The following is a 23,657-nucleotide window of genomic DNA, read 5'->3' on the forward strand; positions in this document are numbered from 1 at the left end:
CATTCAAGGGTTTTTCTTTATTTGAACTGTTTTCTACATTATAGAATAATTGTGAAGACATCAAAACTATGAAATAACACATATCGAATCATGTAGTAACCAAACAAGTGTTAAACAAATCAAATTTATTTGATGACAGCTTTGCACACACTTGGCATTCTCTCAACCTGCTTCATGAGGTAGTCACCTGGAATGCATTTCAATTAACAGGTGTGCCTTGTTAAAAGTTTTATTGTGGATTTGTTGTGACAAGGTAGGGGTGGTATACAGGAGATGGCCCTATTTGGTAAAAGACCAAGTCCATGTTAAGGCAAGTTAAGGCAAGTTAAGTTAAGGCAACTCAAATAAGCAAAGAGAAACAGTTCATCATTACCTTAAGACATGCAGAAAATGTCAAGAACTTTAAACGTTTCTTCAAGTGCAGTCGCAGAAACCATCAAGCACTATGATGGTCACATTCATGGTCGAATTGCTGCAAAGAAACCACTACTAAGGGACACCAATAATAAGAAGAGACTTGCTTGGGCCAAGAAACACGAGCAATGAACATTAGACTGGTGGAAATCTGTCCTTAGGTCTGAAAATGTGAGATTTTAGCTTTCAACAGCTGTGTCTTTGTGGGACGCAGAGTAGGTGAATGGATTAACCAGCATGGCTACCACAGTGATACGCCATCCCATCTGGTTTGCGCATAGTGGGACTATCATTTGGACAATGAACCAACACACCTCCAGGCTATTTGACCAAGAAGGAGAGTGATGAGTGATGCAGTGCTGCATCAGATGACCTGGCCTCCACAATCACCTGACCTCAACCCAATTGAGATGGTTTGGAATGAGTTGGACTGCAGAGTGAAGGAAAAGCAGCCAACAAGTGCTCAGCATATGTGAGAACTCCTTCAAGACTGTTGGAAAAGCATTCCAGGTGAAGCTGGTTGAGAGAATGCCAAGAGTGTGCAAAGCTGTCATCAAGGCAAAGGGTGGCTACTTTGAAGAATCTAAAATATATTTTGATTTGTTTAACTTTTTTTGGGTTACTACATGATTCTATATGTGTTATTTAATAGTGTTGATGTCTTCACTATTATTCTACAACGTAGAAACTAGTAAAGATAAAGAAAAACCCTTGAATGAGTAGGTGTGTCCAAACTATTGACTGGTACTGTACATAATGGGCTAAAAACATATGGTTATTAATTAAGTCAATTATAGTAGAAGCAAGCTATCAAAGTTGACCTCCGGCCCTCCTTCTCATCTTCCCACTCTTCTTCTCAAAAGGAACAGAACATAGACTGTAGTCTAGTCAGCGCGCAAGATTAAATTATTTTCGGCAGAAGTCTTTGACTCTCCTCCTGAACTGTCACCATAGCCCTACGCAGCCATTGGTTAAGCAGCACACAAACCATGTTTTTGATCAGCAAGAGCAGAGCAGGCCTGGGCTCAGGGTTGGAATGTCCATTGCAGTTTGTAATGCAGCCTAGTTTTATTTACACCATCCCAGCAGCTATCTTAGAAATAGAAACATGGCTCTGTGCTTCTCCGAGCATGCACTTCCTAGCATATAGGCTATGGATCATTTGATTGAGACCACACTAAATAGCCTATAGGCGCACATGGTAGTGCACATGATAGCAGAGAATCAGAGATGAGGGGTGGCATCGGGCACACATCGATATAAATATCCTAATAAGCAACTAATTCTAAAACACTGGGAAATATAGACATTTCATCAATTACAAATGATATTACTCTCCCCTGGACTAAATTTGAAAAAAAAGACTAAACCCTCCTCTTGACTGAAATTGAAAAAGCATGACCCCACTTTCCTCCAGATAACCATTCTGTACATTTCTATCCATTCCTTGCTGTGATTATACAGTTAAAGGGAAAGCTTTCAAATGGGCCTAACGTATTCCCCATGTTTTGCTATCGGAATTCCCTTTTGGAAAGTGATCCAAGAAGCAATTCCCTTCCACATATAATTGTATCTGTTCCACAAAACCACATCTGTATATAACCTTGGGCATTACAAAAAGTGGAGACCTTGCAGCATCAAGGCCTACATTGAGACATCTCTGCCATGATGCTTCAATAGATGTGAGTGGAAGGTGAAAGGTCACAGAGGGAGACAGTACCAATATGAGGGGGGGGAACTTACAGATCACTGGCAGTGGAGGAGTTCCTCGAGGGGGCCTTGGGTGAGAGGTCAAAGTCTGAGTCGGAGCGGTAGAGGAAGGACTCACGGCGCTGGCTGTGGTAGTTGGCCTGGAGCACCAGGCCGGAGCTGGGACTGGCCGGAGGGTCCAGGGGGCTGCGCCCCACCGACAAGCCATTTTCAGCATCAAAACTATGGGGAGAGAGCAGATGAGAAAACAATTCACAGTTTCAAACTTGTAGCCTAAATCAAAGTTCCAAAACAACAATAAAAATCTAAGAACTGTTCAGATTACAGTAAATATGAATTTGACATACAACACCCTAAGGGTATCACCCTTTAATGAGAGTGAGGAGAGTATGGTGAAGAGTAACCCTGAGATGGGAGAGTGATCGAGAATAGGCCACAGTGGCTCTCAACATGTATCATGATTTAGCACGTCTTTCAATGAAAGCTGCTTATTATCATCATCACTATCATTTATAATTGTAATAACCATGCTCCAAAAATCATCCACGTCACAAATGATGCTCCATCACTCAATAAATGGAACGCACCTTGTGCACACAGAACAAACACACACTCAGTTAAAGCACAATACACAACAGGTTTTAATCATTCGCAACAAGGCACTTTTCTTCGAGACTGACGTCAAGTCAGACATCACCAACAGGACAAAGGAATCAAACCCCTCCTTTCCCCCCTCTAAACAAATTGAGTGCATTTGAGAAGCCCAAACTAAAAATATCAATGGCGTCAATAATAGCACAAACCCTTTCAACAACGAAGGTGATTTATCAAAAGCACAGGAAATGGACGCATACAGAAAAAGGCCCATCATTGTTCTGAGTCACACCAAATTACCTCCATATGAAGGAAACCAATGAGTGGTTGAGAGGGTGAAAAACCACATTGTGGAGTTGACTGCGTCAGAGAAGTATATCTGAATGGTGTTGGCTGGTCAGACTATGGGAACTGGCTGTTTGATGACGAGGGTCGGCCTGAGGCACAAGCTGCACAGATTCACAGATCTGTAAAGCATCTTTAAGGCCATTCAAATGGATAGGAACGGATCCATATACATTAAGATTAGTGCAGCTCTGCACCGCCTAGCCCAGGTTGACATGCGTAAACAGTTCTCTTTGATAATAATGCATCTCACTAGTCTAAAGGGGCGTAGTCTCCCTGTCTCCTTCCCTTCATCTGCAACAGATCTTAAAAACACAGATGAAACCCAAGGAGATTCCCAAATGAGTTCTACACTACATATTTACCCCATCACATCTACCAGCATTTTCAGATCTGTACAAAGGGAAGGAGACAAGATATGGAAGCCACTAGACTGTTGAGACACAGCCAAGAGTCTGCACTGCACTGCCTACAGCAGAGGGTCATGATGATGGTCCGTCTTCGGCCAAATAAAGGCATTTCTCATTCTCGGAGCGGTTCCACCTTGATCCACATCTACATTCCAACAACCTCCGCTAACATCCAAGCTTAGCGCCACTTGGTATGCAGGTTCTGATGAACTCCAGAGCTGGAAAATCGGTACTTTAGCAAACAACCATTGCGGTAACTGGGGCTGTTTTTGGACAGAAACTGGATGTAGCCTAAGCCCTTTGCAAATAAATAGTGCAAAGTGATATGAAAAAATAAAACCCTCATGCTAAAACAGTTTGAATTTAATTGAAATTGAAACTAACCAAGCCAGAACTGTCCCCGTAGATGTCTCTCAATTATATGAGGAAATTATACAACATTAACGTCTCTCTTCTGTCAGATGAGCTATTACACAGCAATAAAACTGGCATCCAGTGCTTTAATAATGGCAAAGTCAAACTCTCGGCTCTGGTTCAACTGAACCTAATTGGGAACCCCACTGGGGCTATTTATTGCTAGCTGTCAGGTGCAGACATGGAATTGATAGATACATTGCCTAGTGAATGTCTACACACCTCTCCTCAACATCTTCATCACCATATTTTTTTTGTTTGTCTAAGCCCTGTCTAAGCCAATGAACAAATATTTGAGGCCGTACTGCTATTAGCCCATACAAATGCATTGAATAACAGATTCATTACGTGGGACAACAGATAGTCGGCCTAAATTAAAAAACGAAATTAAAAACGAAAGTCTTGGGACAAATCCATTACACAACACAACGCCGATGTTGGCACAAGATGGAGGGAATGTTGGAGCATATTAAACTAATTCAATTACAGTTCATGAAAATGTACATATTGAATTTATTATACAAGAGAGAAAAAACAGCACAACGGCAGAGTCATGTCTTAAGTGTAAAACTAACAATGACTCAATAATCCGTGCTTACACGGAATGCTAAAAAGTCCAAAAGTTATGGGCGGAGCTAGAAAGTGGGCTATCAGAAGTATTTCAATGTAAACTTACTTTCAATCCGCCTGTCTGCATATTTCAAAATATGGCATATTGGGGTGTAGTCAAATACCCAATGGGCTGGACGATTCTCTTTTCATCACTCATCTTGAAAAAAAGTATACAAAACCCCTTGAAATCAATCAATCTGCCATCATTAACACAATGGAAAAATCTAATGTTTTTTTATTCAAATATTAAAATAGTATAGTGTTTCTGTAAGTTGTTCGTATGTGTATGTTTGTAACTGTTTGAGATAAAAAAAATATATATTACATGAATATATCAAAATTATGTTTTTCCAAGAGGTGTTGAGTGTTCCTGCGTGTTCCAGCCTCAGTCCTGATTTGCTTGAACATCAGAGACAAGGTTTGAATATTGTTGTCCATCAATGACACCCAATTCCCAAACAAATTTACTGAGCTTGAGTAATTTTGACAAAAACAATGGATAAATGTTGCCCTAAGAGTTGTGAAAAGTTGGCAGAATCTGATTCAAAATTATTCACAGCTGTAATGGCTGCCAAAGGTGCTTCCCCCAAATATTAACTCTGGGGTGTGAAGACATACAATAACGACATCTTCTTATTATTCTTATTTTTTATTCATTAGGAACATTTTCTATAATTTTTTGTTTGAGTTTTAAAATATGGAGTAGGTTGTGTAAATTGGTAGGAAAACATTTCCATTTATTCACTTTTGAGATGTAATTTTAAGGCAGCAAAATGTGAAGACTGTGCAAGGGGTGTGGTCATTGGATTGCTGAAACACCTGTTATATTAAATACATCACATTGTAAGGTACTATGTCTATATGCAGTACCACGATTTATACTGTATATTTGATTTATTTTCTGTTTGTACGAAAATGGTTTGCTCCCACAGACAGTGAATCATGTGGCCATGGCTTGCTATATAAAGCAGGACGACAGGCATCGAGGCATTCAGTTACTGTTGGATTGCAGGTTAGAATGGGCAAAACGAGTGACCTAAGCGACTTTGAGCGTGGAATGATCATGGGTGCCAGGCGCGCCGGTTCCAGTATCTCAGAAACGGCCGGCCTCCGGGCTTTCCACGGGCTTTCCACACACAACAGTGTCTAGGGTTTACAGAGAATGGTGCGACAAACAAAAAACATCCAGACAGCGGCATTCCTGTGGGTGAAAACAACTTGTTCAATGAGAGGTGGAAGGAGAATGGCAAGAATCGTGCAAGCTAACAGGTGGGCCACAAACAGGCAAATAACTGCTCAGTACAACAGTGGTGTGCAGAACAGCATCTCAGAATGCACAACTTGTCAGTACTTGTCACAGATGGGCTATTGCAGCAGACGACCACACCGGGTTCCACTCCTGTCAGCTAAAAACAAGAAGAAGCTGCTCAAGTGGATGTGTGATCACCAACACTGGGCAATTGAGGAGTGGAAAAACATTGCCTGGTCCTATGAATCCCAGTTCCTGTTGCGTCATGCTGATGGCAGAGTCAGGATTTGGCATAAGCAGCATCAGTCCATGGCCCCATCCTTTCTGGTGTCAACGGTACAGGCTGGTGGCAGTGGTTCAATGGTGTGGGGAATATTTTCCTGGCACACGTTAGTTCCCTTGATACCAATTGAGCAGCGTTTCCATTCCCCAAATAATTCAGGCTGTTCTGGAGGCAAAGGGAGGTCCGACCCGGTACGAGATGGGTATACCTAATAAACTGGCCACTGAGTGTATCTCCACATACTAGTTGAAATAGTTAATATTTTTTTTTTTTAAATCACATTTTAAAACCAAACACATGCAAGTCAAATTTGGGAACTAGGGGCCTCCCGGGTGGCGCAGTGGTTAAGGGCTGTGCCACCAGAGACTCTGGGTTCGCGCCCAGGCTCTGTCTTAACCGGCCGCGACCGTGGGGCGACGCACAATTAGCCTAGTGTCGTCCGGGTTAGGGAGGTTTTGGCCGGTAGGGAAATCCTTGTCTCATCGCGCACCAGCGACTCCTGTGGCGGGCCGGGCGCAGTGCGCGCTAACCAAGGTTGCCAGGTGCATGGTGTTTCCTCCGACACATTGGTGCGGCTGGCTTCCGGGTTGGATGGCGCTGTGTTAAGAAGCAGTGCGGCTTGGTTGGGTTGTGTATCGGAGGACGCATGACTTTCAACCTTCGTCTCTCCCGAGCCCGTACGGGAGTTGTAGCGATGAGACAAGATAGTAGCTACTACAACAATTGGATACCACGAAATTGGGGAGAAAAAGGGGTAAAAATTCAACAACACAAAAATATTTTTTGGGTGGGAACTATACCCATGTAGATTTTACCCATGTCAAATTTACTAATGTAAAAATGGCTACAGTAGGCACTCCATACATTTTTCCACCCACTTCATTCCCTGGGATGTTGCATTTAGACAAGATGCTGGTCTGTCACATTGTGTCATGTGACAAAACAGATAACACAGAGAGAGACGGAATACACAGAGAGAGAGACGGAATACACAGAGAGAGACGGAATACACAGAGAGAGACATAATACACAGAGAGAGACATAATACACAGAGAACGACAGAATACACAGAGAGAGACAGAATACACAGAGAACGACAGAATACACAGAGAGAGACAGAATACACAGAGAGAGACAGAATACACAGAGAGAGACAGAATACACAGAGAGAGACAGAATACACAGAGAGAACGACAGAATACACAGAGAGAGACAGAATACACAGAGCGAGAGAGAGACAGAATACACAGAGAGAACGACAGAATACACAGAGAGAGACAGAATACACAGAGAGAACGACAGAATACACAGAGAGAGACAGAATACACAGAGAGAGAGAACAGAATACACAGAGAGAGAGAGACAGAATACACAGAGAGAGAGAGACAGAATACACAGAGAGAGAGAGAGACAGAATACACAGAGAGAGACAGAATACACAGAGAGAGACAGAATACACAGAGAGAGACAGAATACACAGAGAGAGAGACAGAATACACAGAGAGAACGACAGAATACACAGAGACAGAATACACAGAGAGAGACAGAATACACAGAGAGAGAGAGACAGAATACACAGAGAGAGAGAGACAGAATACACAGAGAGAGAGAGACAGAATACACAGAGAGAGACAGAATACACAGAGAGAGAGAGAGACAGAATACACAGAGAGAGACAGAATACACAGAGAGAGACAGAATACACAGAGAGAGACAGAATACACAGAGAGAGAGACAGAATACACAGAGAGAACGACAGAATACACAGAGACAGAATACACAGAGAGAGACAGAATACACAGAGAGAGACAGAATACACAGAGAGAGAGAGACAGAATACACAGAGAGAGAGAGACAGAATACACAGAGAGAGAGAGACAGAATACACAGAGAGAGAGAGACAGAATACACAGAGAGTGAGAGACAGAATACACAGAGAGAGAGACAGAATACACAGAGAGAGACAGAATACCCAGAGAGAGACAGAATACCCAGAGAGAGACAGAATACACAGAGAACGACAGAATACACAGAGAGAGACAGAATACACAGAGAGAGACAGAATACACAGAGAGAGACAGAATACACAGAGAGAGAGACAGAATACACAGAGAGAACGACAGAATACACAGAGAGAGACAGAATACACAGAGAGAACGACAGAATACACAGAGAGAGACAGAATACACAGAGAGAGACATAATACACAGAGAGAGAGAGAATACACAGAGAGAGACAGAATACACAGAGAGAGACAGAATACACAGAGAGAGAGAGACAGAATACACAGAGAGAGAGACAGAATACACAGAGAGAGACAGAATACACAGAGAGAGACAGAATAGACAGAGAGAGAGAGAGACAGAATACACAGAGAGAGACAGAATACACAGAGAGAGAACGACAGAATACACAGAGAGAGACAGCATACACAGAGAGAGACATAATACACAGAGAGAGAGAGAATACACAGAGAGAGAGACAGAATACACAGAGAGAGACAGAATACACAGAGAGAGAGAGACAGAATACACAGAGAGAGAGAGACAGAATACACAGAGAGAGACAGAATACACAGAGAGAGACAGAATAGACAGAGAGAGGGAGACAGAATACACAGAGAGAGACAGAATACACAGAGAGAGACAGAATACACAGAGAGAGACAGAATACACAGAGAGAATGACAGAATACACAGAGAGAACGACAGAATACACAGAGAGAACGACAGAATACACAGAGAGAACGACAGAATACACAGAGAGAACGACAGAATACACAGAGAGAACGACAGAATACACAGAGAGAGACATAATACACAGAGAGAGAGACAGAATACACAGAGAGAGAGACAGAATACACAGAGAGAGAGACAGAATACACAGAGAGAGAGAGACAGAATACACAGAGAGAGACATAATACACAGAGAGAGAGACAGAATACACAGAGAGAGACAGAATACACAGAGAGAGAGAGACAGAATACACAGAGAGAGAGAGACATAATACACAGAGAACGACAGAATACACAGAGAGAGACAGAATACACAGAGAGAGACAGAATACACAGAGAGAGACAGAATACACAGAGAGAGACAGAATACACAGAGAGAGAGACAGAATACACAGAGAGAGACAGAATACACAGAGAGAGACATAATACACAGAGAGAGAGAGAATACACAGAGAGAAAGACAGAATACACAGAGAGAGACAGAATACACAGAGAGAGAGAGACAGAATACACAGAGAGAGAGACAGAATACACAGAGAGAGACAGAATACACAGAGAGAGAGAGAATACACAGAGAGAGACAGAATAGACAGAGAGAGAGAGACAGAATACACAGAGAGAGACAGAATACACAGAGAACGACAGAATACACAGAGAGAGACAGAATACACAGAGAGTGAGAGACAGAATACACAGAGAGAAAGAGAGACAGAATACACAGAGAGAGACAGAATACAGAGAGAGAGACAGAATACACAGAGAGAGACATAATACACAGAGAACGACAGAATACACAGAGAGAGACAGAATATACAGAGAGAGAGAGACAGAATACACAGAGAGAGACAGAATACACAGAGAGAGACAGAATACACAGAGAGAGACAGAATAGGGACAGGGGAGAGTAACTGTTCAATCCTGAGACAAGCAGAGAGAGATGATGAGAGAAAGGGAGAGAGAGTGTGAGAGAGAGAGAGATAGATAAGAGGATTCTACATTGACAAGAATGACGTGGCATTGCGAGGGGAGCTGTGTGTGTATGTGATAGTGAGAGTGTGAGAATGAGAAGAAGGTATTCTAAAGATACCTGTGCTGTCGCTGTCTCTCCTTCCTCCCTAATGGTGCATCTCTCCCTCCTCTGGCTGATTCCACACGCTCTAGCTGTCTCCGACTCCGCTCGCTTCTTCATCTGCTAAAAATAGCCTCTTCGTGCAGGAAATAGAATCAGAGATTCTAAAAATAGGTTTTCAGGTGGAAAGGGTTCCCTCTCTCTCTCTGTCTCCCTCTGCATCGACAAGACCAGATTCTTCCCTCCATTCATTCATATTTATGGCGGGTTTCTATTTGAAGCAGATGTCAGGTTATATTTAGTCTCCATAAACAAATCTCTGCCCCTGTCAATCCCTCGATGCCACTTACAGAGCTTTTCCCTCAGAGGCCCGGCTCAAAGTCTTCTGAGTGGGCCTTCTGACTTAATCATCAGGTTGGACTTTGTTTACCTTTGACTTGAGTACTACACAGTGACAGTGTACTACTGTCAACTTGCCTAGTTGTTTAGTGGAAACCATGCTCTAAGAGAGTACACAGTGAAAGCGTACTACAGTCAACTTGCCTAGTTGTTTAGTGGAAACCATGCTCTAAGAGAGTACACAGTGAAAGCGTACTACAGTCAACTTGCCTAGTTGTTTAGTGGAAACCATGCTCTACGAGAGTACACAGTGACAGCGTACTACAGTCAACTTGCCTAGTTGCTTAGTGGAAACCATGCTCTAAGAGAGTACACAGTGACAGCGTACTACTGTCAACTTGCCTAGTTGTTTAGTGGAAACCATGCTCTACGAGACTACACAGTGACAGCGTACTACAGTCAACTTGCCTAGTTCCTTAGTGGAAACCATGCTCTAAGAGAGTACACAGTGACAGCGTACTACTGTCAACTTGCCTAGTTGTTTAGTGGAAACCATGCTCTACGAGAGTACACAGTGACAGCGTACTACTGTCAACTTGCCTAGTTGTTTAGTGGAAACCATGCTCTACGAGAGTACACAGTGACAGCGTACTACTGTCAACTTGCCTAGTTGTTTAGTGGAAACCATGCTCTACGAGACTACACAGTGACAGCGTACTACAGTCAACTTGCCTAGTTGCTTAGTGGAAACCATGCTCTAAGAGAGTACACAGTGACAGCGTACTACTGTCAACTTGCCTAGTTGTTTAGTGGAAACCATGCTCTACGAGACTACACAGTGACAGCGTACTACAGTCAACTTGCCTAGTTGCTTAGTGGAAACCATGCTCTAAGAGAGTACACAGTGACAGCGTACTACTGTCAACTTGCCTAGTTGTTTAGTGGAAACCATGCTCTACGAGAGTACACAGTGACAGCGTACTACTGTCAACTTGCCTAGTTGTTTAGTGGAAACCATGCTCTACGAGAGTACACAGTGACAGCGTACTACAGTCAACTTGCCTAGTTGTTTAGTGGAAACCATGCTCTACGAGAGTACACAGTGACAGCGTACTACTGTCAACTTGCCTAGTTGTTTAGTGGAAACCATGCTCTACGAGAGTACACAGTGTTTCCTTAGCGCACTGCCAAGCTAATGATCTTGTTCGATAAGTATTGAAAGTAAAAAAAAATATTTTGGAAATGTTAAAGCGGTATGTTGAGATGAGATTTGATCGCCATTACACTTGACGCAGTGGAAGTGCTGCATGGGCCAATTTTGGCCATATCAACAAACATGACTGCAATCTTAGAACTTAGTTTTTGCTATCTATGAAGAACCATTTTTGGAACCCAAAATAGTTTTACCTGGATCCAAAAAGGAGTCTTCTACCGGGACATCCGAAAAACCCTTTTGGAGTGCTTTTTTTCAAAGAGTGTGTAGTGATGCGGAGGCATGACAATTGCTGTGTGACAACAAATACTGCTGGACACATTGCAATCATTTGTGTGTTTGTATGCATACATACGTTTCAAATGTACACTTATAGACACAAGACCACAAGTCTTACACGTACAACCTCAGGCTTCTACATGGAGGTGTGACACCATAATGAAATGCTGAATATATCAGATGTGTATTTGTTTGGTGTTCAGGGTCAAGTTCAGAGCAGAGGATGCTCCCCTATAGCACCACCATGTCTCTTTGTGCTTCTGGACTCCATTGTCTTCTCATTCCCATGCTCAACAGTCACACCCTCAGGAACAAACACAAGTGTGAATAGAAATGAAAAGTAAGGATATGGAAACAGTCCAGAATAACCCTGGGGAGTGGGGGTTCAACACTATATGGGCATAGTGAGTTATGTTTCGTTTACTGTTATTGAATAACTCCATTACATTCGGTTGGACTCACTTTTTCAGAATTTTCCCCGCGTTCCCAGCATAAGGCGCTAGTAGATTCAGGCGCGGCTGGGAATTTCATTAATAAAAGTTAAGCTCATAGTTTAGGGATCCCCATTGTTCCTGTGGATATGCCTTTCCCCGTTCATGTCTTAGATAGTTGACCATTAGGGTCAGGGTTTATCAGGGAGGCCACCGCTCCTTTGCTAATGGTAATGCAACCCCCTTGCATCACAAGGAAAATATTAGTTTTTTCCTTATTGATTCTACTGCGTATTTTGTGGTGCTAGGCCTACCCTGGTTAGCTTGTCATAACCCCACTGTTTCTTGGCCACAGTCTCTCACGGGGTGGTCGCGAGAGTGCTCAGGTAGGTTGTTTAGGGGTTTCCATTGATGCTACTCTGGTGGAAAGTCCAGACCAGGTCTCCACCGTGCACACTCCTCTAGAATATGCCGATTTGGCTCTCGCCTTCTGTAAAAAGAAGGCGACTCAATTATCACCTCATCGACGGGGGGATTGTGCGATAGATCTCCTGGTAGACGCTGCATTTCCCAGGAGTCACTTGTATCCCCTGTCGCAAGCGGAGACTGTGGCTATGGAGACATATGTCTCCGAATCCCTGTGTCAGGAGTACATTCAGCCCTCCATTTCACCCGTCTCCTCAAGTTTATTTTTTGTGAAGAAGAAGGATGGCAGTTTACGCCCGTGCATTGACTATCATGGTCTCAATAAAATCACGGTGAGATATAGTTACCCGCTACCTCTTATCACTACGGTAATTGCATGGGGCTCACTTCTTCACTAAACTGGATCTCAGGAGTGAGTACAATCTGGTACGTATTCGGAAGAGAGACGAGTGGAAGACGGCATTTAGCACCACCTCAGGGCATTATGAGTACCTCGGCATGCTATATGGGTTGATGAATACTCCATCAGTCTTCCAATCATTTGTAGACAAGATTTTCAGAGACCTTCACGGGCAGGGTGTAGTGGTGTATATCGATGATATCCTGATATACTCCACTATATGCGCAGAGCATGTGTCCCTGGTGCGCAAAGTGCTTGGTCGCCTGTTGGAGCATGATCTATATGTCAAGGCTGAGAAATGCTTGTTCTTCCAACAATCTGTCTCCTTCCTAGGGCATCAGATTTCCACGTCAGGAGTGGAGATGGAGAGCGACCGTGTTGCAGCCGTGCGTAATTGGCCGACTCCCACCACTGTAAAGGAGGTGCAGCGATTCTTAGGGTTTGCCAACTACTACCGGAGATTTATCCTGGGTTTTGGTCAGGTTGCTGCTCCCATTACCTCACTGCTAAAGGGGGGCCCGGTGCGCTTGCAGTGGTCAGCTGAGGCGAACAGGGCTTTTAGGCAGACTCTGTTTACCTGAAGACTCAGTTTACCTCGGTTCCTGTGTTGGCTCATCCAGATCCCTCTTTGCCATTCATAGTGGAGGTGGACGCATCCGAAGCTGGGATAGGAGCAGTGCTCTCTCATCGCTCGGGTACGCCACTGAAGCGAAACTATGATGTGGGGGACCGGGAGCTGTTGGCTGTCATAAAAGCCTTGAAGGCATGGAGACATTGGCTTGAGGGGGCTAAACATCCTTTTCTCATCTGGACTGACCTTCGCAATCTGGAGTACATCTGGGAGGCGAGGAGATTGAATCCCAGTCAGGCAAGGTGGCCATGTTTTTCACTTGTTTTGTGTTTACCCTCTCTTACAGACCAGGCTCCCAGAACGTTAAGGCAGACACACTGTCCCGGCTGTATGACACAGAGGAGCGGTCCATGGATCCCACTCCCATACTCCCAGCTTCTTGTTTGTTGGCGCCGGTAGTGTGGGAGCTGGACGCAGACATTGAGCGGGCGTCACGTGCAGAGCCCTCTCACCCTCAGTGTCCAGCTGGGCGTCTGTACGTTCCGTCTGCTGTCCGCGACCGATTGATCTATTGGGCCCACACGTTACCCTCCTCTGGTCATCCTGGGATAGGTCGGTCAGTGCGCTGTCTTGATGGGAGGTACTGGTGGCCCACTTTAGATAAGGATGTGAGGATTTATGTTTCCTCCTGCTCAGTATGCACCCAGTGCAAGGCTCCTAGACACCTGCTCAGAGGTAAGTTACAACCCTTACCCGTTCCAAAACGGCCGTGGTCGCACCTGTCGGTGGATTTCTTAACTGATCTTCCACCTTCACAGGGTAACACCACGATCCTGGTCGTTGTGGATTGTTTTTCTAAGTCCTGTCGTCTCCTCCCTTTGCCCGGTCTCCCTACGGTCTTATAAACTGCGGAGGCCCTGTTTACACACGTTTTCCAGCACTATGGGGTGCCTGAGGATATATTGTCTGATCGGGGTCCCCAGTTCACATCAAGGGTCTGGAAGGCGTTCATGGAACGTCTGGGGGTCTCGGTCAGCCTTACCTCAGGTTTCTGCGGTCTTCTTGCCAGGACCGGCCGGAGGAGTGGGCGAAGTTTGTGCCCTGGGCAGAGATGGCCCAGAACTTGCTACGCCACTCCTCAAATAACCTTTATCGTATTAGGGTATCAGCCGGTTCTGGCTCCATGGCATCAGAGTCAGACCGAGGCTCCTGTGGTGGACAATTGGTTCCAGCGCCCGGAGGAAACCTGGGAGGTCGCCCACGTCCACCTTCAGCGCGCCATACTGCGGCAGAAAGTTGGCGCAGACCGTCACCACAGTGAGGCCCCGGTGTTCGCACCAGGGGACAGGGTCTGGCTCTCGACCCGAAACATGCCCCTCCGCCTGCCCTGCCGGAAGCTGGGTCCGCGGTTTGTGGGGCCATTTAATGTCCTGAGGAGAGTGAACGAGGTATGTTATAGGTTACAGCTACCCACTAATTACCATATTAACCCCTCCTTCCATGTGTCTCTCCTCAGGCCGGTGGTGGCTGGTCCGCTCCAGGAGGCTGAAGTGCGTGATGTTCCCCCACCCCCTCTGGACATCGACGGGGTCCCGGCGTACTCAGTTTGATCCATCTTGGATTGGAGACGTTGGGCTAGGGGCCTTCAGTACCCCGTGGACTGGTAGGGGTACGGTACGGAGGAGAGATGCTGGGTTCCGGTGGAGGACGCTGCTGGAGCCACGCGTCAAAGCCTCTCCTTTTTGGGTGGTGCTCGGCGGTCGAACTTTGTTTTATTGTTACATTTAGTGTTGGAGTTATGTTTCATTTATCATTATTAAATAACTCCATTACATTCAGTTGGATTCTCATGCGCCTGACTTCCCTGCCACCTATACACACGACTCTGACACCTGGGCTTTTAACTCTCGACAGTGTATAGGGTTTCCCGAGAATGTTGCAAAAAAACATAAAAAATCCAGTCACCAGCAGTCCTGTGGGCGCAAACAGCTTGTTAATGAGAGGTCGAAGGAGAATGGAGGCGGGCCACAAACAGGCAAATAACGGTACAGTACAACAATGGTATGCAGAACAACATCTCGGAACGCACAACTCATCGATCCTTGTCACAGATGGGCTATTGCAGCAGATTACCACACCGTGTTCCACTCCTATCAGCTAAAAACAACAATAAGCATCTCTAGTGGGCAGGCGATCACCAACACTGGACAATTGAGGAGTGGAAAAACATCCGATGATTCCCCGTTTCTGTTGTGTCATTCTGATGGCAGAGTGAGGATTTAGCGTAAACAGCATAAGTCCATGGACCCATCCTGCCTGGTGTCAACTGTACAGGCTGGTGGCGGTAGTGTACCGCCGTCCAATCTGCAGCCACCTCGTGATGCCATCGCGTCAGCATGGACCAACATCCATGTGGAATGTCTCCGACTTGTAGAATCCCCGAAGAATTCATGCAAAGGGGGGTCCGACCCAGTACTAGATGGGTGTACCTAATAAACTGTCTGGTGAGTGTATAGTCATTCATTCTCGTCTAGAATTTAAGCAAGTTACTGTGCAATCCAAGAACTTTTGTGTATAGAAAGGTATTAAGGCGAGGGCCTGACAGACAGACATAAAGGCAGACCCGCAGGAGAAAATATAATGTTTCTCTGAAACACACCTGATTCTCCTCTGTTCAAAAGTCCACATTCCAGGTGAAACGTTTCATGAAAGAAAAGGAGGTGTGTTACTTAACGAGCAGCTTGGTAAGTGAGCGTGATTGATGTCAGGCTGTCAATAGGTGGGTTACCTGACACCCCGCCTGCGTCACTGCATGTCACAGCTGCATCAATTCCAGCTGGGGAACATTTGAGCACAGGAGCACCCTGCCTGCACTGTGGAAGGTCTAGCTCGTCCCTCTGAGGCACAGTATTACATGAGAGGCAGAGGTGAGTAAGAGTATCCCCGTAAAACCTGGCCTGTCATCCTACTACTCCTCATCTGACTCCTCATCCATCATACTCATCCACAGAACTCTCCAGACATACACCATTACACCAGACCGTGCAGTTAGGTACACCAGACCGACTGGTCAGCACCATACAGTTAGTTATACCAGACCGGCTGGTCAGCACCGTACAGTTAGTTATACCAGACTGGCTGGTCAGCACCGTACAGTTAGTTATACCAGACCGGCTGGTCAGCACCGTACAGTTAGTTACACCAGACCGGCTGGTCAGCACCGTACAGTTAGTTATACCAGACCGGCTGATCAGCACCGTACAGTTAGTTACACCAGACCGGCTGGTCAGCACCGTACAGTTAGTTACACCAGACCGGCTGGTCAGCACCGTACAGTTAGTTACACCAGACCGGCTGGTCAGCACCGTACCATTTTCTATGTCAATATCTGGTAAACAGAAGGCTGCAAATTAAAGCCGAATCCAGTGTCTCCCTTTTTTTAAATGAGAAGTGCTGACTCTGACAAAGGTTCGTAAACAGAAATGAGCATTGTCTTGTTATTAACTCCATTGCACCTGCAAGGGTACTAAAGAGCGACACTGCCAATACACCAACAAGAATAGCGAGCAACAGAGTTGTACACAGGATTGATGGCATCATCACTTGTAAGGCCAAGACAAAATAATTTGATATGGCATTAGATGTTAGGCCGCAGGCAGGGTGAGGAGAGGAGGTAACGAGGGGTACTGAGGTGAAACTATAGGCCCGTTGGGTTAGGACACTCCCTGGCTGCTGAGGTTGAATGAGAGATCTACTGGGACACAGTTCCTGGTTCAGCTTGTCCGCTGTGAGTGTGCTGCCTAGCCTTCATTGTTCCTAATCAGACATTCGAGAGGTCGTGACCCTCGCATGGGGAATGGGCTTGGCCCAGGAGAGTCTAAGTATAGGCTCAGAGAACATACTCCGTTCACTGACTATTTATTTAATGGACTATACACGAGTGGCGTATCGGTCTAAGGCACTGCATCTCAGTGCTAGAGGTGTCACTACAGACCCTGGTTTGATTCCAGGCTGTATCACAACCGGCCGTGTTTGGCAGTCCCATACGGCGGCGCATAATTGGCCCAGCGTCGTCCGGGTTTGGCCGGGGTAGGCCGTCATTGTAAATAAGAATTTGTTCTTAACTGACTTGCCTAGTTAAATAAAAAATAAAAAAATAAACAGCTTATAAACATTATTACATAGTTTGTTTACTAGTAAGTCAAGTAAAAACATGTATTAGCCCTGTTCCTGATTTTGTCAATATTAATTAGTACATAAACATGTAATGGTGAATAATTACTAAGAATTCATTAATGGCTAATAAACTATTTAATAATGGTTTATGAGCAATTTACCCTGAAATAAAGACATATCACGTATTTGTTCGTTTGATTTGGCACGTCTTATTGCAGGAGCAGCCAAGAGGAGAAGCAGCCAAAAAATATGAAAAATCACAATCTGGGTCTGTATAATCAGCACTTGTGCATTTTGGCTCACCCTTTGAATGGTTTTGCATAAATTTCTGTCTGCACTCACTTTCACTCTGTTTATATTACTTTACTGGGCGGCTATATACTGTACGTTACCTGTATTGTTGCTAATGTCCATGCACCATAGTCTTAGTGTGAGTACACAACATTCTAGAGCTCATTAACTGAATCTAACTCAAATTAAATTAAATTTGGCATGCCAAGGACCAGAGCATTAACCACAGAGCAAGACATTACAGGACTCCCATTAAGATACAGTGAATCATAGGCACAAAAAAATGTCCCATCTCCAAAGACAGCTAATTAATTGTTGTGTTTGGGCTATACACACGCACACACACAGGCACACACTCCTTGCTGCACAATACATCCGTATGACTCTATAAACACATGTTCCTAGATGGGTAAATCCACGGCTGTGCTGGGTCATGTTATGGGGATGCGATGAGCTCAGATGATGTGTACTCCAAGTTCTCTCTGATTGTTTTAATCATCGTCTCCAAGCACAAGCCTTTTACTTCTGACCAAATACAGGCCCAGCCTAACCGACGCCATAACGCATAAATATGTCATTACGTACATAAATAAGATACTAATACTGATTAAAACAAAAAGAGGCCCACGTAAACAAAGTACATTAGCACAATTCTGTTCTCACGTACGCTTCTAGCATAACAGTGTATTGTGAAGAGGACGTTTGCTTCGGTAGGGCTGAAGCGAGTTGAGAACCTCAGAGCCATAATTCACAAAAGAGCAGCCTAACTACAAAACAGAGCAGTTAGGCAGGGGAAATTCGTCTCGGGGTCGGCTAGTACAGTGTGTGTTTCAGGGCTGAGGTGAAGGGAAGGGGAGGCGGGCTGGAATTAAACTCAGATGACTGGTGTGAGGAAAAGTAGCAGAGGAAACACAGTTGGGATAGGGGTATTATTACTGTAAACATCTTCGGCGTTAACACATGTAGCATTACGTTATGTGGCATTAGCAACAAATGTACACGGAAACGATTATCATATGCGCTAATGATCTAGTATTTGCTATGGCCTCACATTCACGGTTTCTCAGGAGCGGCTGTAAAAGCGTTTCACATCTTCTTGAATCTGGAGATCTCCTTAGTGGACAGTTAAGTCCGGGGGTATTAGGAAAGCATCCACTCTGGGGAGTCAAGAGAGTAATTCAATCATGACAGAACTCTCAGTGAGCCTGTAACAAATTACCCAGGTGCCATAGGAGTGCAACCCAATACCACCAAGACCTCAGTCTGTGAATAGATAGATGGATGCCTGTGAGGATCTCCAAGACCCACCATTACTAACCTACTCAGAGGTGATTTTAAAAAAAGCTTGGAAGTTCCTCTAGACACATTTATATAAACGAGTCCTCTCTTGGCTGTTAACCGGCACTTCACTTGCCAGAGGAATGAGAGCTGTATTCTGTGGAAGAGGCTTGATTACTTTATAATCTGTGAAAGTGAGGTGTTTCATATGCCAGCTAATGGCTTGAATTATTTTATCAAGAGCGCTTTGATGTAACATTCCATGGAATTAAGCAATTGTCGACCTATGGCGCCAAAGCGATATTTAAGTCTAAACTAATTTTTCACTTTTTCTTAGAAAGTGTTTCTACATTCTGACAAAAACAATTGCTGTCTGCATTTGGCCTCAAAAAAATCAGAACGAGCCCAGGATTCATTTTATCTAAATTTGACATATCAAGCATTAAGATCTTTTCCACTCACTTCAAGTTGAGTAGGACGAGGTAGTTCATTTCTTTCTACTCTGTGTTCCAGGAAGTATACTGTAGAATACTGGAGAGCATGACAAAAGCAACCTCAATTACCTCATTCACTTACCACTAGCCAAAACTGTCTATGCCCCAAAACCCTTTACTCACATGAAATTACTCACATGAAACCAAGACAGACCAGACACAAAAACCTCATACTTGTGTGCTGTCAATGTCTCATTTAGAAATAATCCTAAGGCTCCATTGAATTTGTCAACTCCCCCTTGTGCCATAACTTGCATAAATGTCATTGCCACTTTATATTTTGATTTGGCCTTTTATGGAGAGTGTTGGGCAAAATGAAATTAAAGGGCCTTCGACAGACAGCTGGATCTGAACAGTTGAGGAAACAGAGGTGGGACAGCATAGCTAAAACAGATTTAATCAAATCAAATCAAATTTATTTATATAGCCCTTCGTACATCAGCTGATATCTCAAAGTGCTGTACAGAAACCCAGCCTAAAACCCCAAACAGCAAGCAATGCAGGTGTAGAAGCACGGTGGCTAGGAAAAACTCCCTAGAAAGGCCAATACCTAGGAAGAAACCTAGAGAGGAACCAGGCTATGTGGGGTGGCCAGTCCTCTTCTGGCTGTGCCGGGTGGAGATTATAACAGAACATGGCCAAGATGTTCAAATGTTCATAAATGACCAGCATGGTCAAATAATAATAAGGCAGAACAGTTGAAACTGGAGCAGCAGCACAGTCAGGTGGAAGTTGAAACTGAAGCAGCAGCATGGCCAGGTGGACTGGGGACAGCAAGGAGTCATCATGTCAGGTAGTCCTGGGGCATGGTCCTAGGGCTCAGGTCAGTTGAAACTGGAACAGCAGCATGGCCAGGTGGACTGGGGACAGCAAGGAGTCATCATGTCAGGTAGTCCTGGGGCATGGTCCTAGGGCTCAGGTCAGTTGAAACTGGAACAGCAGCATGGCCAGGTGGACTGGGGACAGCAAGGAGTCATCATGTCAGGTAGTTAAACAAATAATAAACAAATGGACTCCCTCAACTGGTTTTTCGCATTCAATTTAAAGTGAGGATACACTGTGACCACTCTAGTCTGCCTCCCTCAAGCATATTACAGCAGCTGGTAATACGATTTTAACGGGCAATGGTTTTTCAATTAATAGAGTGAGATTGATCAATGTATCATACATAGGATGTTCACAGAGCATGACAGTTAATCACTATGATTCATTCTGGAATCTTCTAAAAAACAGGTGGTACATTTACAGTGGCAGTGAGGTTCTACGAATAACCCCAAAAGATCCCCGGTCAGCTGAAGTACGCAATCACAGCTCCCCCAAGAAAAAAACTGGTGTTATGGAGGGAAGCAGATGTGCCCAACACTTTGAACAAAAATATAAAAGCAACAGGTAAATTGTTGGTCCCATGTTTCATGAGCTGCACAAGCTTATTTCTCTCAAATTTTGTGCACAAATTTGTTTACATCCATGTTAGTGAGCATTTATTCTATGCCAAAATAATCCATTCACCTGAAAGGTGTGGCATGTCAAGAAGTGGATTAAACAAAAGTATCATTACACGGGTGCACCTTGTGCTGGGCACAATAAACGGCCACTCTAAAATGTGCAGTTAGTCATGCCACAGATGTCTCAAGGGAGTGTGCAATTGGCATGCTGACTGCAGGAGTGTCCACCAGAGCTGTTGCCAGATAATTTAATGTTAATTTCTCTACCATAAGCCGCCTCCAACATCATTTTAGAGAATTTGGCAGTACGTTCAACCGGCCTCACAGCCGCAGACCACGTGTAACCACGCCAGCCCAGGACCTCCACATCCGGCTTCTTCATCTGCGGGATCGTCTGAATCCAGCCACCCGGACAGCTGATGAAACTGTGAATTTCTGCACAAACTGCAGACCTTCTGCACAAACTGTCCAAAACCATCTGAGGGAAGCTCATCTGCATGCTTGTCGTCCTCACAAGGGTCTTGATCTGACTGCAATTCAGTGTCATAACTGACTTCAGTGGGAAAATGCTAACCTTCGATGGCCACTGGCACGCTGGAGAAGTGAGCTCTTCACAAATGAATCACGGTTTCAACTGTACCGGGCAGATGGCAGACATCATGTATGGTGTCATGTGAGCGAGCAGTTTGCTGATGTCAACATTGTGAACAGAGTGCCCTATGGTGGTGATGGGCTTATGGTATGTGCAGGGATAAGTTACAGAAAACGAACACAATTGCAATTTATCGAGGGCAATTTGAATGCTCAGAGATACCATAACGAGATCCCGAGGCCCATTCGTGCCATTCATCCGCCACCATCACCTTATGTTTCAGCATAATCATTTAAGGTATCTTTGACCAACAGATGCATGTCTGTATTCCCAGTCATGTTAAATCCATAGATTAGGGTCTAATGAATTTATTTACATTGACTGATTTCCTTGTATGAACTGTAACCCTGTAAAAAAAAATAGTTGCATTTGCGTTTATATTTTTGTTCAGTGTAAATATGTCCTACCTACTCGGAACTCGCCTAATCATAACATCATATGTAACATAAGATATAGCATAACATGACATATAGCGGGAAAAACAATATGAATCTAATTTCTGTGCAGTAAAGTGGAATGTCTCTACTGTAAATCATAGATAGTTGAATCGTAACATGCTGCCGGTAGGGTGCGAGACCGGTGTTTGCTGCCAGACTCATTTGTATCCATCCTCCCCATACAATTCCACCCCTCATAAACCTATCTGTTTATATCTGACAATATACAGTATATCACAACAGTGAGTACACCCCTCACATTTTTGTAAATATTTGAGTATATCTTTTCATGTGACAACACGGAAGAAATTACACTTTGCTACAATGTAAAGTAGTGCGTGTACAGCTTGTATAACAGTGTAAATTTGCTGTCCCCTCAAAATAACTCAACACACAGCCATTACACTGTTATACAAGCTGTACTCTCACTACTTTACATTGGGGTGTACTCACTGTTGTGATATACTGTATATGAGAGAGGGCCTAACCTTGCCTGACGACTCAAACTGAATTGTTCCACTGCTCTATGTTCGCTACAGACTTCAGTCTGAGCCATAGTTGAAGTCATTTGTGGTGACGTCAAAATGAGGGGTGTTGTACAAAACAAAGTCATCAGCAATTGAATCATCTCTAACCAGAGTATCAAAGCCAATTACGAATTTACGAAATGCTGCTTTACCCACGTGTGTTCGGGCCCAATTCATCGGTTTCTGGACCAATTCGAACGGTTAGAATGTGTTCGCGTTCTAAAAATCATTGGGGAGGTACTCAGATCCAGACTTATTGTGGAGAAGAAACTAACGTCCATGGAAGTGACATAGCATTTGGCCGGAGCAAGGAGTCTGGGTAGCCAGGCAAGGCCTGACCGTAGTGTGAACCCCTATATCTCCAGCTGGTAGTTTAATAACCGCGTCAACGTCTCTTACATTTTATTCTGAGAATAGATATCCCCGCGGGAGAGGAGGAGAGCGGGGGAACACTCCATGTAAAGGGTAAAGCTCTTGGTGATTGGACATAGGCACTCCTACAGATGATGAGGGATTAGATTACCAGTTAGACATTTGATGGATTGTCATTTTGCTTACTTAAGACTGCTGAAGATCAGGGAAAAATAACACAAAGTTCTTAAATAATTTTCTCCTGGGGTTCTCCAACAGAAAATTGATTTTATAGCAAGTCCATGTGCACAAATAACAACATACAGAAAGCCACTTTCTTTTAAAGCCCTAGTCCTCCAGAGCAGACAGCACAAAAATGGGTGGTGAACAAGCAGCCCAAGGAGACTGGTTACAACAACAACAAGGAGCTTCTTTATTTGGGTTGTGTTATCGATTGCCCTCAAACCACTGATGATGGAGCACCAGACCAGCTGTTAGCCTCTCACAGTCAGG

The 23,657-nt window shown here is 44.4% G+C and overlaps 1 protein-coding gene across 2 annotated transcripts in view; it reads right to left on the reverse strand.

Moving 5' to 3' along the window:
• LOC109872089 (cAMP-specific 3',5'-cyclic phosphodiesterase 4D-like) overlaps window positions 1–23,657 on the reverse strand; it is a 97,356-nt gene that overhangs the window by 30,624 nt on the left and 43,075 nt on the right. For both annotated transcript variants that reach the window (XM_031806802.1, XM_031806801.1), the window contains exon 2: window positions 2,158–2,346. In XM_031806802.1, coding sequence (XP_031662662.1) covers window positions 2,158–2,346 — 189 coding nt within the window. The remainder of the gene's footprint in view (window positions 1–2,157; window positions 2,347–23,657) is intronic.

Source organism: Oncorhynchus kisutch, linkage group LG27, assembly GCF_002021735.2.
Source record: "Oncorhynchus kisutch isolate 150728-3 linkage group LG27, Okis_V2, whole genome shotgun sequence".
NCBI classification, from domain to species: domain Eukaryota; kingdom Metazoa; phylum Chordata; class Actinopteri; order Salmoniformes; family Salmonidae; genus Oncorhynchus; species Oncorhynchus kisutch.